At 43.5% G+C, this 17445-nt stretch overlaps 1 protein-coding gene across 4 annotated transcripts in view; it reads right to left on the bottom strand.

The window, feature by feature from the left end:
- Nucleotides 1-17445, bottom strand: part of Dpp6 (dipeptidyl peptidase like 6) — an 827976-nt gene that overhangs the window by 480706 nt on the left and 329825 nt on the right. The window contains exon 1 of one of the 4 annotated variants that reach the window (XM_063250822.1): nt 12343-12408. The exons of the other annotated variants lie outside the window; for them this stretch is intronic. Coding sequence (XP_063106892.1) covers nt 12343-12393 — 51 coding nt within the window. The 5' untranslated portion in view covers nt 12394-12408. Of the gene's footprint in view, nt 1-12342; nt 12409-17445 lie in introns of those variants that run through there. 4 annotated transcript variants of the gene reach the window in all.

Raw genomic sequence — 17445 nt, 5'->3', positions numbered from 1 at the left:
ACTGTGCAATACTTAAATGTTGGGGTCATTTTGAAACAGAAGGAAAAATTATACTGAGATCCCATTTGCCCAGGACAGCATGGAGAAGGGTCTCCAACCAACCAGGTGATGCTGCCTACGTGCAAAACAAAGCAAAGGACATTAATAGGAAAAGGAGACAATGGACGTACAAAAATGTGGTCTGAGTTCCATGGGGTCACGCGTGCTCTGGGACAGTCAGGAGGCTGCACATTGGGAGCTCTTTGGCCGTGATTTAAGCCCTCAATGTGAGCCCTGATGATCAAAGAACTCTCCCACACACACACACGATGGACCTGCTTTTGGCCCAATGTGTTGTGAGGTCACCAGAGAGAATCTTATAGTGGTCTGTGGAGGGAGTCACCACCAGGTGTGCTGCTCCTGATAGGATGAAATCCCAGGACTGAGGGTGGGCCATTAAAGTCTCTGCCTTTTCCATCCTAAAAGTACGGCTTCCAGATGGACATTACCAGGCTCAATGAGGTCAGTATATGAACTGCTAAGCACTGACGTACTACATTAACTGCTTAGTGACATGATCTATGGTCCTTGACCATTATTGATTCTAACTTTGCACAAATGGGCAATCTGGCACAAAAACACTGACCTGTCAGAAAGTCCTCCTCCCAGTATCGGGTCAGCGGGCACTACCCACAGTTGTCCTTGTCACAATACCCAGGAACATCAGAGGGTGCTGCCTTTGTCCCAAGCTGGGCTTCCTCTTGCTTACAAATGTACCATCAGGACTGCTTCCTGCTGACCAGGTGCTTCAGGGAGTAGCCTGCCACCTGTGCTCATGCCAGGGCCCCAGAGCCTTTGTTTAGCTATTCCCACTGCAGAGTACTCAGTGCTCAACACCCTGTGGCGGGCTGTGGAAGGGGCCTGTGGGGAGAAGCACAAAGGGCCACAGAAGTTCCTCCTCCCCAGGTGGCTCTGCTCTTCTTCCTTTCTGTGTGTTTTCTTGTTTCTGTGAATCATCACTCTATACTTACAGCTTTACATTCACTCCAATCCTTGACCTTCAGTAAAATCTTCTCATTCCCAAGTTCACTGCCATCTTAACATTGGTGACCAACACTTGCAATGCCCTAACTACACCACCAAGTTCAGCACCACACAGAGGGGTCTACCTACATGCTGGATCCTGGATCTGGGGCCAGATTTGTGTTCAGAAAGAGAGAATGAGCAGACAGGATGAGACCCCAGGGCCTTAGTCCATTTATGCTACTGGAACCAAATCTCAAGATGAAGTGATTTGCAAATGAAAGAGAGTTGCTTGGTTTCATGGTCTCAGAAGTCTAAGAGCTATGGCAGAAAGAGGAAGGGAAATGGAGAAACAGAAAACATAGGAGGGAGGAGACCTTGCTGAATAACATACCCAGTGCCTGGTAACTAATGTTGTCCTGGGATGAGGAGAACTCACACCTCAAGCAGCATTACTGTACCCCCAAGGAGTCTATGTTGAAATCCTAGTGCCTTCTCTCCCTGAATCTTGAAGTCTCAACCCAGGTTCTGTTGCTGTCCTTTTCAACAGGACACCCAAAACAGCAAATTAGAGATGAAAGAGAAGGGGAGGTTTTGCTTGACTTCTGGGGAATTTCCACACAGGAGTGGGGACATGTGGGATTGGAGGAGAGAGAGCTGAATTTTAATTGTGGGGTGTGTTCCATAGGGAATGGGGCTGCTCTAGCAGAGGGTGGGGGAGCCTTTCTGGCGACTTGGGCCCCTCTCTGAAGGCATGAAGAATGCAACATTCTCAGATGGAGTCCCAGGTCTCTGGGGAGACTTGGCCCTGGGCCATGGAGCCAGGTTCCCTGAAGGGAGACAGGTAGGTACTCCCCACGGTGACAGTAATCACTTCCTAGACAGCAACATTCAAAACGGAATTAGGTGCTCTACACAGAAGCAAAATTTCACCCCCTGTGCACACACTCATTACTAAACACCTGAGAGCTCTTATTTCAAGCAACTGATGGACCAGCTATTGCTAGGGTCAAGATCTAGGTCAAGCAGGCCTCCATCACTGCAGGACCCTACAGGGAGTTCAGAGAGGAAGGACGGCCAATTCCATGGCATGACGAACAGGATGAAGAAACTGGTTGGGGGCCAGCAAGTAAGAGACAGGTACTACGGGGAGCTCTGGAGATGTTTTCACAGAGGCCCATGCAAAGTGAGCAGATGTTTGCCATTAGGGCAACCTACCAAGCTAGGATCTCAGCTTCAGAAATAGTACCTAGCAATGAAGTGAACAATGAGTTGGGGTGGTGGGAGGTTGGGAAAGCCTGGATAAAGGTCCTGTGGTCACTTTTTGGGTGCCCAGTGCTACCTTACCAACATGTAGTGGTATTTTTATCCAGTCTGCCCACTCTTCTCCAATATGGCATTTGGGACAGAAGGGAGGCCAGGGATGTAGCCAACACTGCTTGCCCAGCATTTGCTCAACACTGCTGATTCAGCCGTCTGTGGTCCTAGCTGGATTCTCATCTACACTGGGGAATGGGACATTCCTCAGGTGAACTGAAGTGTGATCATGGAAGTTATTCATATCAAGTATGTGATCATGACAGCCATATTTTCTGGAAAAAGTGTAGTCTCTCTCCATGAAATATTTCAGAACAATATGCAAAAAAGAACATCAATAGATATTTGATACAATATATAAAAATTATCTGAAAAGGAACCATAGATTTGAGGATAAAAATTCTAGAAGAAAGGAAAAGAGAATGTGTTTGTGATCTTGTGTTAGGCAAACATTTCTTAGCTATGTGACCAAAAGCATGATTCATATAAGAATCAAATGGCAAATTAGGTGTTGTCAAAATATCAATTTGTCAGAAAATACCTTTAAGAAGCTGAAAAAGAAAGAAGCTACAGCCTAGGAGTAATGTTCACCGATCACATATTTGTCAAAGGGTTTGCATTCAGAATATGTAAATAACATTCAAAATCCGATCATAATAAGACAGAAACAAATCTCATCAATAAAATAAACAAAGATATAACCAGCTATTCTAGTGAAAAAGGCACAGGGAAGAGAAGTAAGTCTGTGAAAACATTTTCCAGCAATATTCTTCATTAAGGAAGGGCAAACAAAACCACAAACTTGGGACACATCTACTAGAGGAATAAAGAAACCAGCCTGGCAAAGAAGAAACCATTCTGTATGGTTCTGTATATGAAATCTTCCAGGAAATGCACAGTAACACACAGTGTCAGGAAGTATGTCATCATGAGGTGTGATCAAAAATACGGTGAGTGTTGCTGCTGTGTGTCACCCAATGCCAGGGCAGGCCACAAAACCTGACAGTGTGTCTTCAGCCACATTCTTCACCATATCTGGCACCATGGACTCGTGGCTCTTCTCCAGAGTCACAATGACCATGAAAGGGAAGTGTTTCAAATCAGTTCATGGAGTAGCCACAGTGCCACTAATGACATCCACCAAAGACTCAAGAAGTGCTTCCGATGTGGCAGGGATGGTGTTGGTGTGCCCAAAAAAGGAGCGGAATTTAAGAAGGAGTAACTATGATGTATCTTTTACTGTAATTAAAATTTTAAAATTTAAACATTCATCATATTGAAACTTTACCTATTTGTATATTTCCAAACATGAATAGTTTATTGTATTCCATTTGTTCTCTATAAAGCTATTTTTAAAATATAAAAGAATTAAGCACATATACTTCAGTCCACAATGCTTTAGTCTTGATTCTTGTGGCAATTCTTTCCAGTTTACCTCTGGTTGTATTTTCCAACATTTAGATTTTTCTGTCTCTATGCTTTGCACCTAAAAACATCCATATGCTGCCCTTGTTATAAAAAATGATATTGTTTATTTAAAAGACATAATAATAGCATCTGGCAATGAGGTGGTTTGCTAAGTTTCATAGTGAGCAACTTTTGAGAAAAACATCTTAGATATATCAAGACTACCACGTTTTCCTGAGATTCAGAAGCTTCTCTGATGAGAGATGCTCTTTTCCAGATTAATTAGGGCTAAATCAAATTGTGTGCAACGTCTTCCTTCAGAAAACAGTTGCTACATTTTGGGGGGTGAGGATAGAGGCTCTGCAGGCCAGGCCAGGCTAGATCTCTGCGGGACTGCAGAGCAGGGTTGTTTGACGATGCAGGGATTTTCCCTAGCTGGCATAGAGAAAGTAATCAGCTTGCTTTACTTTTATGTTAGCACTGTATCTTGGACTTAACAGTGTTAACATAGTGCTTACCTCTTTCCCTTCCTGCAAAGAACCTGGATGCACGGGTCACCAGTCTTGCAAATGCGAGGAGGTATCAAATGTGTGAGATCACCCATGAGGAGAATAACCATGTCTGCCTTCTGCCTCACCTCAATCTTCCAAAATTTGATTGTTGTGGCTATGTAGCATTCAGGCTTCACTCCTGTGTCCCTCATTGAGTTTTCCTGTTCATATCCCCTCAACCAAATTTCTCTGCTTATTAAAATGTCACCTACTCTTCAAGGTCAATCAAAACTTAGCCCTGCTATTTAAATTTCCCTCAGTAGAGTTTCCAACAAATACCTAACTCTTGCTTCTCCAAAAATGTGAATACAATCAAAATGGCAAATAGGGAATTGTACATAAAACAGAATCTATGTATTGCACACAGGAATGCCATTTTCTCTTGCTTCTCCTGCAACACCCACCTTTTCTAGCACAGGCCTGAATGCACAGGTGATACTCGCTAGCAGGTCCTGAAGACAATTTAAAAGTCTAATGTGCTTTTTATTCATAGTTACATCCCAACAATTTCAATCTGGTACTGAAATGTGCAGATAAATAGCCATAAAGAAGGACTGATGTGACTGAGATGCAGAGTTCATTTCTTCTTTGTGGCGTGACCGGGAAAGGTAAACCCATTTAAGACCCTCTGGTTTTGCCTGCTTAAATATACAAGAAGAATTCCCTCTGACATTTCCCACTGAACATACTGGACCACAAACATACTCATTTCTGTGTGGACTGATTACAATAATCCACATATCATATCCGCAGCTCCAGGCCTTTAGGACGCTGTGCTTCCAACTGCCCTCAGGTCCTCTCTTTCCCCAGCACTCACACCAACATCCTCAGAAACCTGCCTTGCTAGCAGAATGGAATATTTCCTAACAGCATGAAATCCTATTAGAATTTCTCTTCTCCAACCCATGAATCACACAGTGGTCTCTGCTTTGTACTCTTTTGGTTTATATTAACCTTTTAAAACTCGTTTTAAAGCATGTAAATGAAATATCTCCTTTCTGTGCTGATCCTCAAGATTGCTGCTTCCCAGGAAAAAACAATTACTCTGTTTGGATATTTTAATGGTGTTATCCTGATCTCTGTCTGGCATTTAATCTCTTAGTGTGCTTACTTTTACTAATTTCCCATGCCTGGCTACAGGTTCAGTGAGGGTCAATGTATCTATACATCTGTTTGTCTGACTGTGTGTCTATCTACCTATCCACCCATCTATCCATCTTGTCCATCTATTTTACATCTATCATCTATCTTGTCTTTATGTCTGTATTGTCTATTAAATAGTATTCATCTTATCCTATCTATCTATCTATCTATCTATCTACCTACCTATCACCTACTAAAGCTGTTTATCCATCTATACATTGTTTGATCTTCCATCTAAATTCCTCTAGCAGAGCCTATACAATCCATGATACCTATAGACAGTTAAAGAACTGAAATGTCTGTTAGTGGAATTGGTGAATAAGTGTTATCTAATTTTTAGAGAGACAGAATTGGGGGATTCCAGAGATGGGAGAAATTTGCCTTTTGTAAAATGGGCTCATCAAGTAGGACATGAGTATCTTCATGGGGAATTGATGATATTATCTGCATAGAACAACTGGAAAGAAAATTCTGCGGAAAATGAAACCCAGTGACCACTACCTGTTCAGCTTGAGACTTCGCTTCCTCCTTAGAACCTGAACCAACACGAGGCAACCTGAGTGACACAGCTCCTTTAACTCTGTGTGCCTTCACTCTGGGGGTGCCTGCAGAGTGAGGCTGGAAGAAGTCTTGGAGTACCGGAACACAGAAACCCACCAACAGTGGACCCCTAAAGGGCTTACGTTAAATGCTGTTTTTTTTTTTTTTAATATCTTCTTTTCCCAAGTGTAAAATGTGGGGTAGAAATGCTCTACTTTCTAAGTCCAAGAGTCATCTTAAATTCAAACAAAGCATATGCGATGTCTACGGAGAATGAATAGCAGCCAGGACTACCAGGTGTTAACATCCCCAAAGAGGGCCAGGTAAAAACCGGAATAAGAGACCAACAGGGTAAAGGGTCTTTCTTCTGATATAGCTGATGTTTCCAGATGATGAGCTCATGCTAATATCGGCAGTGAGTCAGACTCATTAAAATTAGATTCAACACACACCTAAATGTTCAGGATTCCATCAGTGCAGACAGTAACTAAATGTAAGCTATATGCATTTATGCATTCACCTAGCTATCGGTCTACCCACCAATCAATAGATATTAACTGACCACACCCCTCCCTTTTGGTCTACTGCACTGGCTGAAGATTGATTGAGTTAGAAGCCTCTGAAAAAAAAAGGCACTGACGTTTGTTGAAAAGTGATAGGTTCTAGTTTGCACACTATGTTTATGTTCTCAGTTATTCCTCCCCAAACCTTATAGGATAAGCAATCTTATCACCATTTTAGAGACCAGGAGGTGATTAAAGAATTACTCACGATACTTTCATAAATGTATCTGCCTACAACTGTTCTCTATCTACTTGTGATCAAAGATAAACACCAATCTTCTTCATTAATCCCAGCAGCCACATTTAGTAGTAACCTTTAAGAAACCTTGTAAGTATGGTGCATTACACACACACACATGCATACACACACATCCTTCCAATTAATAATGCATGCAGAAAATAGCACCAGCAAGCAAAGATAAGGTTATCAACCTTGCAAATCGTTCCCCTCACAATGAAATACCATCAGACTCAAGATTCATAAATTTGTTCAGTGAGCATCTCTACAACCTATAGCTCTTTGGTTGTTAGCAATCAAGCAAATCATCAGATATTATTAATTTTCCCTTTATAGAACATTCAATGTTCTGTTTTTAAAGGCCTGATGTTTGAAGCTCTCTAGGTTCTTTGCAAGAGCATTTAGTGGAGCAAGTTTTTAAGATTTCATTTGCTAGCAATAGTTATTTGGAGGACCGTCCTCTGCAAAATCTATTTAATGTCGCCTTTCTCTCTAAGAAGTAACAGCTGTTGCCAGCATCCAAGATAAATCTAAGTACTTTCTGAAATCTCTAGAAAAAAAACAAACTATTCATCGTGAATTTTTCTTCCAGGCCATCAGAAAGCCCTATCCATCTGTACAATCAATAGTAACCCCGAATAAATGCTCCTGGCTCACTAGGACACAAAATTCTTTAAAGGAAACCAACAACTAAAGTCCTGAGAACATTTGCAGAAAAATATGACATAGTATGAACTAAATGTTTACTTAAATATTATTTAACTGGAAAGAAGGCATGTCTGCTCTCTGTTCCAACACTGACATCTGATTTTCAAAACTAGTTGGAAATGCTATTCTGTATTTCTCACGACATGGTGAGACACACTGATGGTGTCACTGTAAACTCCTGCTTCCTGTTCAGAATTGCAGACAGCCTCCCCTCTAAGGCTGGAAAAGGCTGCACCCACCTGGAGCCTCCCAGAGCACACCAGGCTTCTTGGCAGCGCATTCCCAGGGAGACCACCTGCCCGATCAGGCCACTGTTAGTTAAGCCCACGCTAGCTTACTGAAAGCTCACTTTGCATTGATCTTGCAAATTCTGGAAAGGGGAGGGCTATTCCTTGCCCTTAAGCCTCCTTCCCTCAATATCAATCAGCTATGTGCTGGAACTTTATAATCATAAAATATTTATGAACCTCTAGCTTTTAATGTGCATGAATAAAGAGGTAAATTAATAATTTTTGAGTGTTGGTTACAAAGAAATTGTGAACTTTCTCTGAAGGGAGAGCATTAAAGACTGAGTAAAGGGCTGATGACCAGATACCAAGATGACCGAGTGCAGAATGTCATTGGTCATTTCAGTGATGGAGACTGAAAAACGAACAGAATTGTTGGAATGGACTACACTTTTTTCTTTGTTTTCTTCCAGAGTTTAAAGCAGTTGATCTGCTTTGTGGGGAAATATATGGAAATACACACATTAAAATTACAGCCAGACTACAAGGAGAGACTCCAGTTCAAAGACAGCCTTACTGGTACAAACCTTAGTGACCTCCGTGACCGGAAGACGGGTGACTGGCTGCTGTTCACCCAGGTCACTTAGTCCATCGTCCTGAGAGATTAATAGTGTGTATTTTCCTTCCTCAAAGGGCCACAGAGCCCTTCCCACAGCAGACAGAGCCACAAGCCAAGACTTTGAGCTGAACATCAATAAACACATTTCCTATGTTATCCGAGTATCCACGTGTACAGGTGTGGGTGTGTGTGTCTATTCTTAGAGGTCTTCCTGTCTCCAAGACCTTGAGAAAGACTGACAAAGTACATGCTGCAAAACTGCATGGGCAAATGGGGGTTTGAGGTCCTCCTCCCAACTGTGCATGCACTGCCCGAGTCCTTGACACTAGAAAATCGCATAATCGGGCAACATCCCCAAGTCACTCAATTATTACTTCTCTCTCACTCCGTTTTGTGCATTTGTTAAAGATAAAGGTAGTTTCTGATGAATCTTTGTAGATTTACAACTGATTACATTTCAGGGTAACCGAAACAAACATTTGGGGGCAAGTACTGTTTTTACTTGTTTTTCCCCCCTGCAAAGTAGAGTTCACTGATCATAAGAATAAAAGCATCCTTTAAGGCATGAAAGATTCAGGGCTTGGTCTACACCAAAGATTTTCGAAGCTTTAAGCTTGAAAAGTCACCCTGGAAGGTTAAGCCCTTTGTCTGTTTTGCTCTATTTACTTTCTTCTCATCACTTTAAGGAGCAGTCCAAGGAATCGCCATAACCACAACTCAATCCTTCATACAGAGAAGTAACCATTTGGCTTCACATATGGAGGCAGATGAGACCCGAGGATGTATGGTAACTCTAGATGCCAGCAACCCACACAGAGACCTGACGGCACATGCAGCATAGGTATTCATATCTCAGGCCTTACCTACTGTGACTTTGACATGATCAGAGTGGAGAAGGGTTAGACATCAAAATCAGGGGGCCAGAGCTTTCTTTTAGGTTATATTATTCTAACTATACGGAAAGTCGGCAACTTCAGTAATACCCTCTTCCTCAGGTGAGAGCACTAAAACTTTGGGAGGTAATCTGTGTCCTTTGGACAAAGGCATGGAAAGATGCAATGCAACCAGGGTTCCCTGTACCCTACCCATTGTTGTATTACTTCTCATCGCTTTTGTGGCTGTCTTCAAATGTCCAGGTCTGGGCCGTTTCACAATAGAAAGAGGAAGAAAAGGAAGGAATAAAAAACTACCTCTTTGGTTTCTCTTTATAAATTTGGGTCAGCTTTTCCACTACATCATTTTTTGTGTCAAGTATGTGCTGAATCAAATGGCCTCATCTCACACCCAACAATTAGACTTGGAGACTTTCTGGGGAAATCAAATCATCATTTGACTATTGCATACATGCAATCTAAGTAGTACAGATACTTAAACAGTGGCTTCAAAACTTTTCTCTTTCCCATGACTCCAGTAGAATGGTCCCCTGGTTTAAGCAATGTCTCTCTTACTCCTGCTTGCTACCAATAAAAACATGCAATTAAATAGATAAAATCATGGAAGACTATTGTCAATTTTAGAATAGATATAGAACACAGGGCCTTGCACATGCCAGGCAAATGCTGTCCCACAGAGCCACAGCCCAGCCCTGTTCCTATTGTGAGGAGAGTAGTTCAGTGTTGTAATAAAGTTCATCTCATGGTAGTACTTAAAGTTTCTGTACTTGACATCCTGTGCCCACCATCTGGAAAGGGACCTAGCTGCAGGCCACCAGAGAAGCACTGAAGATACCATGGGTAACCTGTGCAGATCATCACTGGGACAAGTCACAGTAAGAGGGGTGGCACTATGTCCAGACTAGAGGTTGAGGATGTGTTCAAGAGTGAGCTCACCTCAGCCACTGAAACCGTGAAGGCAGTTCTCCACTAAGAGGCTTTTAAGTCCTTTCTTCTTTGAAATTGTTTGCTAATCTATGATTTTAAAAAATTATTACTAATAGCCTGGGGTTATTAACATAAATCTACTATTGAAAAGGAAATGAATAATTCAGAATCAAGAAAGAGTGATTGTGTCATCCACTTACCTTTCCTAAATAATTGAGGAATTTCTCAGATTATTTACAGTCTGCTGCATCATCTTGTCTGTGGTGTTCGCTGGTGAAATCCCTGGCATTGTTTTATACCAAGGTCTCCTTCCAACGCTCAGGGAAGGGTGTCATTGTTTGGGGGTTTGGTCAATTGCCTTTGCAAAGTATGTGCCTCTGGCATGGAAAAGATAATCTCACTGAGAGAATGCCCAGGTCCCAGGGGGCCTCCCTTCCAAGCACAGCTTGCAGGGGTCCTAAGCAAGCTTTGAGGTACCACGTGCAGTCAAGCACAGGAGCAACCAGTAGTTATAAAGAAGGTAAGCCCAAGAAGACATGACTACAAACTAATGCTCATTAACACATCCACAAGTGGCTGACCCACGCAATGGTGTCATGGAGGAAGAGTATTTGACAGTCCAGAACCAGCCCTGAGAAAGATTCAGCAAGGCACAGTAAGAGTCCTCTACCCACTAGAAAGCATGACAGGAAAATTCAATCAGATTCTTTTCATCACACTCCAGACAGATGTTCGGTGCATTTAGAGCAGAAAGTAATCTGAGGTTAAATCCCAGAGCTGGGAGGAATCGCTCACATCATGGGTGAACCATTCAGATCCAAAGGCTGATCCCCAAATCCACACATGGTCACTGTCCAGCCTCGGGCTCGGGGCTCTGCACGCTGCCCTTGGTGCTCCTGCAGAGTCTCCTCATTTGAGTGCTTCTAATAGCTTCTCATTTGCTCAGAGGAAATACACATTTATATGTTCTACACATGCTTTCATTTGGAAAGATATCTTTCTGGTTCTACCCAGCTGAATGTAGACTCCCTGCTTGGGAAGTAATTTCAGAATTACTGGCAAACTCATACTATTATCATTACGAGTCGAAATAAATAGATTTGACTCAGTGAGCAATTGACAAAGCTCATCTGTAACTCCAGGCCATCGTAAATGACTTAGAACACCAGACAGAGAAAAACAGTTAATCAATTGTCAGTAACATATTAGACACACTAACTGCTTGTTATGTATTCATCCAGTAAAGTGATTTCTAATGAGCAAAGTACCAATAGGAACACTTTTTGAAATCACAGAATCGTGTAACTCTACAGCACACATCACTTTACTCCAGCTCTGCACTGTGTGTGTAAAGGGTCACTGTCAGGCTCAGAGTTCTCCCTTCCCAAGTCCTCTCACACTTGTGAAACTTAGCCCTGGCATTAACCTGCAGCATGGACATTTGCCTTCCCGCCGAGTCCCATCTCACTATTCAGGGAAGAATTTTTACTTGTTGCATGGAACCCAGCTGCTGGCAGTTGGGAATCCATAGTGGTTCTCACAGGAATTTTATCCTCCTGCCAGAGAGGTAAATGTTGGGCTCTCAGAAGCCGCCTGCTATCAGACCAACTCAGTGCCGAGCCTCTCATTACAGGAGATTATGCTAATATCTGCACTGGGTAGCAGTTTGGGATTACAATTGCCTTCGTACTCCCTAACGCTTTAATAGTACAGTACAAAGCTATAGACTTTCTCAGTTCTTTTCTTTGCAGTCAGATAGGACTTTGACAGGTACTATACAATCTGGAGGGAACATGCATATACTTCATCCTCTGACATCCATCACTTAGCTGTCACATTCAGCACTGCATCTGTCTCCTGAGGATCTGACCAGAATCTGACATGCTGGCTGACACCTGGGTGATGGAAAGATGTTGGTGAACCATCCCACTCTGTTGCGCTAAAATGCATTTTCCAAAGCACTTTGCCCTGACCAAATACTCTGAGCTGAGCTGGCTGCTGATTACATTCGTAGCAGATTAGTTAAAATTAAATTCTAAACCTTTGGCAAAGCATCAAATATGCCCCGCTGAATCTCCCAAAGGGAGTTTTGTAAGATATTACAGTATCTCATGGCATCTTTCACCCTGCTGGTTAGCTATATACATATACATATTTTCAGAAGTTTAACTTTTTTTCAGTAAATTGATTTGTGTCTTTTTACTCACCCTCCAGAATCGTTTTAATCTGTTCACTCTAGGCAGCTTGGAGGCGTTCATCCCTGCTGCTTGCAGGTGGAGATAGGTATTCCCTTGGAGTTGCCAGGATGGCTGGTGGCTGTGCAGTGAGATGTCTGGGGATTCTCGCGGCAGGGACACTCCCTGGCTTTTAGTGCTGCTGCTTACAAAGACCACAGAGTTTGCTGGCAGCCCAGAGCAGCCAATAGCTGAGCTAGATGTTTTAGCCTCTGGGGAGCAGGGAGCAGAGCTGCCCCGTATCAGCAGTGCCTCTGACCTGCTCTGGGGCTTGGCCTCCCTAGGGACAGTGGTGTTTTCTGAACACCGTGTCTGCCTCCTTCTCCTCCTCCAAGAGTAGAGAGCATACTCTGCTCTAAAAAAGACTCACTCATCTTTGTCTCACCTCAAAATCACCAGCCTAAAGCCCATGGCCCAGTGTCTGGCTGGCCCTAGCTCCTGAATTCTGACTGTGGACCGGTATGTGTCCTGAATTCTTGCAGCCAGAGCTGTCTGTTCACAGTTCCCAGTCGAGGCTAAATGCAGACTTCCAAGTGAAGTCTTTCAGTGCAGTAGGGATTTGACCACAATCTACTTGCCCTTGTGCTGGGAGAGTAGACAGGGATTTTGGTGCAGTATTAAGCAGCTTTTAAGCCATTGAAGAGTCAATGCACTCTCTCAGTACCTGTCAGGGAAACAGAATGGACAGAGGGACTGTCCCAGAACTCTCCACACTCACTTCTGTGACAGCCCTCGTGTCAAGTGGCTCATTCCACACCTGGGGCTTGATCCCTGTCTCTAGACCAGGCACTGTGGCAGGTTCTGAGCAGGTGTCAATTCTGAACCCAGGGTGTTATAGTTTGATCTAGGATCCTCCCCGTGCCCCACCATGTGCATGTGTGTGTACACACACACACGCACACACACACATTCTCAGGGGCTCAGAGGTGGGGCTATTAAAAGGTGATGGGACCCGGGGATGTTAAGCTCATTAGTGGATTGATTCTCTGATGAATCCATAGCTGGATATACTTTTAGAAGCTGGGGTCTGTGCAGAAGCAGCTGGTCACTGGGGTGTGACTGGGAGGGTCTGTCTCTTCCCAGTGCCTCCCTTATTTCTCCGTTTCTCAGTCCTCATGACATGAGAAGCTTTCCTCTACTGCAACCCTGTTATGGTTTGTGTCTAGGTGGACCCCCAAGCCTCATGCAATTACAAAGGCAGCTGAATCTAGTGTTTATGATTGGTTCATTGTCTAGAGCTGAGATTCATGGTGTAAGAGCGGCTCCTGCATAGAGGCAGAGCCAGCACACAACATAAAGAATGGAATAAGGCCTGTTTTTTTCTTTTTTTGCCTTTCTTGCTCTTGCTATTTGTAGCCACCATGAACAGGTGCCCCTCAGCCATGACACCCTGCTTTGGAGTCAGCTAAGTATGGACTGAAACCTCCAAAAATTGTAAGATAAATAAACCTTTCCTTCTCTAATTTTGAGTGTCAGGTATTTTATCTCAGCAATGAGAGGAAGGTAACCAAGACAACCACTCTGTCATGCTAAGCCTCTAAAACCTGTGAAACAAAATAAATCTATCCTCCCTTGAGTGGTGAGAGATAAATGTTGTGTCCCAGCAAGGAGAAAGGGCTGAGACACTTGGGTTTTGCAGTCCATTATTGTAGTGACCTCATTATGTGCCATGCCTCCCACATGCCTGTGAAGCCCTCAAATGATTTGATTAGTCCCAGACTCACACTTGGCACAGTGTGCAAACCACACCAGGACTCAGTCACTGAGGAAGGAAGAAAGGAAGGGAAGTAGAGGGAAAGGAAATAGGAAAGTAAAAGGGGGATGGAAAGAAGGAAGGAAGATACAAATAGCTAATCCTGAGGAGGCTGTGTGTACCTGGGGTGTTTGCAGCAATACCTTGGAAAAATAATTCCTGCAAGGTCTTTCTACCTTTATAGAAATTTATCAGGGAGGATTGGACATGCTTAGACAGCTTAGCTCCTATGCAGACCTTCCACAGGGCCCAGCTGCTCACCTAAGCAATTCCTCTACCCACACCCCATGCCTCCGACTGTTACTGTAGGAGCTGTAATGACACACTCCATGGACAGTCACTCAGAGCATACAGAGGCTGTGCACAGACATTGGATCTCTGAAGCTTTGCTGATAAAGGTCTGTTAGGCAGCAAATACTGCTCTGAGGAAGTGCAATGCAGGTGACAGAAGGAATCTGCTAGAAGATGTGGAAAAGATATGGTCTAAATTAAACCAAAAGGGGGAGGAAGGAGGGATGCAGGAGAGAAGAGAAGAGTGTAAGGGCACATAGATCCATGAAGTTGGAGATGCACATAAACATGTGGCAAAGGCTCACATGGCTTTTAAGAATCTTCATGGGTGTGAATGTAAAAATTGGCAGTCTTAGCCTTATAGGCAGGCTCATTGCAACTCAGGGAGAGAAATCCCTGGAAGGTTGTGGTCTCATAGTTAAAGCGAGGTACTTATGGTCTCTAAGGGAAGAAGAATCTGAACAAAGGAGACAGAACGAAGAACACATGTCTGAGAGAGTACTGAGGCAGGGCCAAAGATCATGAGCTCGCCAGGCCTACCCACCCTCGAATGCAACTGTTGAATTCATTTCTAAACCCCTGACTAGAAGTGTTCTCTATACCAGCTCTGCAGATAGTGTGAGGGCCAGGGCTTGGGGTATCAGGTACCTAAAAGTCACAGCCAGTGTAGACCTCTTTCCATGGACCATGGATCTGCCAATAGGCAGATGTTATATTAATTATTGTTCCCAGTCCCTTGGGGTTAGGAGGAACCAAGTGACTGAATCCTTGAGCCATGACAGGAAGCTTTAGCACCTTGAACTGTCACTTGAAGCTCCCAGACCTCTTGTTGTCTAGCAGTTGGGTGGGGTGAGGGGGCTGGCCACAACTAAGGCAGAGCCCCCAGTGGGCCACCATAGATGCATGGCCAGAGAGCAATAGATACTTCCTTTTTGGGACTCACAGACATTGGACCACTAGTCTGAGGTTACAACTTGTAAAGTTTTTTTCTGTAATTTGTTGTCTTGCTGAATAACCACTAACTAGCCCAAAAAATATTTCAGTGCACAGTGGTGTTTTATAATTTCCTAAATTAGAAGACAGGCTCGTTTGTGGTTCTTAATCCAGGCCAGACCACAATTCTCCAACCCAGACACATGTGAGGCCAGAGAAGGAGGCGAGGAGCTAAATGCTTGTTACCAACCACTATATGCTGCTTTCTACAGTAAGCACTGTCACACGACAAGTAGGCTTTCTACCATAGCACGAAGGGATGGTAAGGGCTCAGCAAACTCGGTCTGCCTCAGCTGAATAGAGAAGATGGGACACTCAGGTGGTCATCCTGGCCTCTCTTTAGCTGGGCAAGGCACATTAGAGACAGTGTTGTCTGAGGTCCCATTGACCCTAGGAAGACTGGTTAGCCCTTGGGAGTTTGTGGGGACTTCAGAGCCTCTTGATCATGCTGTACTCCCACTGCTGCGCAGAAGCACACCTCTCTTCTCTGAAAGACAGTGCATTAGTTCCCATGAACGGGAAACCAAGGTAAACAAGTGGCCATCATCTTAGGAGCTTAAGGAGCTCCTGGAATTTAGAAGCACTCACAAGAAGTTTCCACAGGGTGTGTGCTAGTGTTTGGGAATCGAAATGCATCAGCTCTGTGTGTCATCTACAGATCACGTGGATATGGAGAGAGAGCAAAGGCTGCTGGGAAAACCCACTGGCCACCTGAGAGAATCACAAGGTAAGCAGCACAGACAGCTTCAGGACTGGGCTTGTCGGCAGCACAAGCCAAGGGTTCCAATCTGGCAAGAATTCTGGTAGCTCCCCCAAACAGTCTTGTGAGGAAGACAAATGTACCAAAGACCAGTAAAAACTGATGAATATTTAAATGATGGTTGATAAAAATAATGTGAGCTTGAACTGGTAGGTAGATGGATTTATAACCTGCGGGGTAAACTGAGCATCAGAAAATACTGTTAATCAGTGAAAATGTGTAGAAGAAAACATAGGTTTCTGACACTTTGCTAGGTAAAACTTTAAAAAAAAAGATTTCAAAATGATTCTATCATTATAATTTTCTGTAGTTTTCTCACCTACCTCATTTTAAAAATGGAGCATTCATAGCTTTCAGTATGTAAGGAAAGGGATAGCACAGCTTTTGAAATTTTGAAAACATTCACAATGAAATCAACTATTTGTCAACCAGCCAAATATTGCCATTTACATAACAATATATTAATATATCCTGTTCGTACTACCATTTCTGTACAAAAGCAGTCTTCTCAACCTTTTCAGTCAAAACCTTCTTCTGAGGTTCTAAATCTTTTTAAGAAGCTGTTGGCAAACTAGGAATTGTAACATCATTTTTAGCTTATATAATTTTAAAATAAGGCTAATGGTTTATTGATTTTTTAAAAATAAGGCATGGTGTGGCTGTTACTGGGTTTCTGCTGTACTTCACGGGCAGAAGTGTGAGGCAAAGTGACCGCACAGCGGTGTGAGACACTGAGCCCACTGCCCCACGTGTCCTTCCCACAATCAAAAGAGGCAAAAGCAACATGAAGTGAAGCACTTCCACGGCAGCCCAAGTTCACAGGGAAACCAGGGCTTTGACTCACAGGTCCAGGAAGGGCCAGTCACTCCTGCGCTGGGGCCTGGAGACTGGATGGACATTTGTGTTCCATGGATGACATTCATGCAGTGACAGTCCCTTGGCAGGAGGAAAGCTTGAGCCTGGGCTTGCCAGGAATCAGCTCTGGAATACAGATGCTGAACCTTATTGGCTTGTCGTGGAAATTCCACTTCAAGACCCTTTCCAAAGTGACACCAGGGGCCATCTCCATGCTCTTGACTCTCCATCCACTGAACCTTGACAAGAGCACACTGCACAACACTCTCAGGTCATTTTTGTCTTCTCTGGTTCTGTTCATAATCTGTAGAGGTACCAAAGGTGTTACTTCTCTTTATGATTTTTTGGTACTGGGGATAGAACCCAGGGCTTTCACATGAGCTACATCCCCAGTCCTTTTTGCTTGTTTATTTGTTGTTTGTTG

This window comes from Cavia porcellus, unplaced genomic scaffold (genome assembly GCF_034190915.1).
Source record: "Cavia porcellus strain 051 isolate PalLab524CR breed Dunkin Hartley unplaced genomic scaffold, mCavPor4.1 scaffold_6, whole genome shotgun sequence".
Lineage (NCBI taxonomy): Eukaryota > Metazoa > Chordata > Mammalia > Rodentia > Caviidae > Cavia > Cavia porcellus.
The sequence above is the reverse complement of the archived record's forward strand: the minus strand, read 5'-3'. Positions and strand labels throughout refer to the sequence as shown.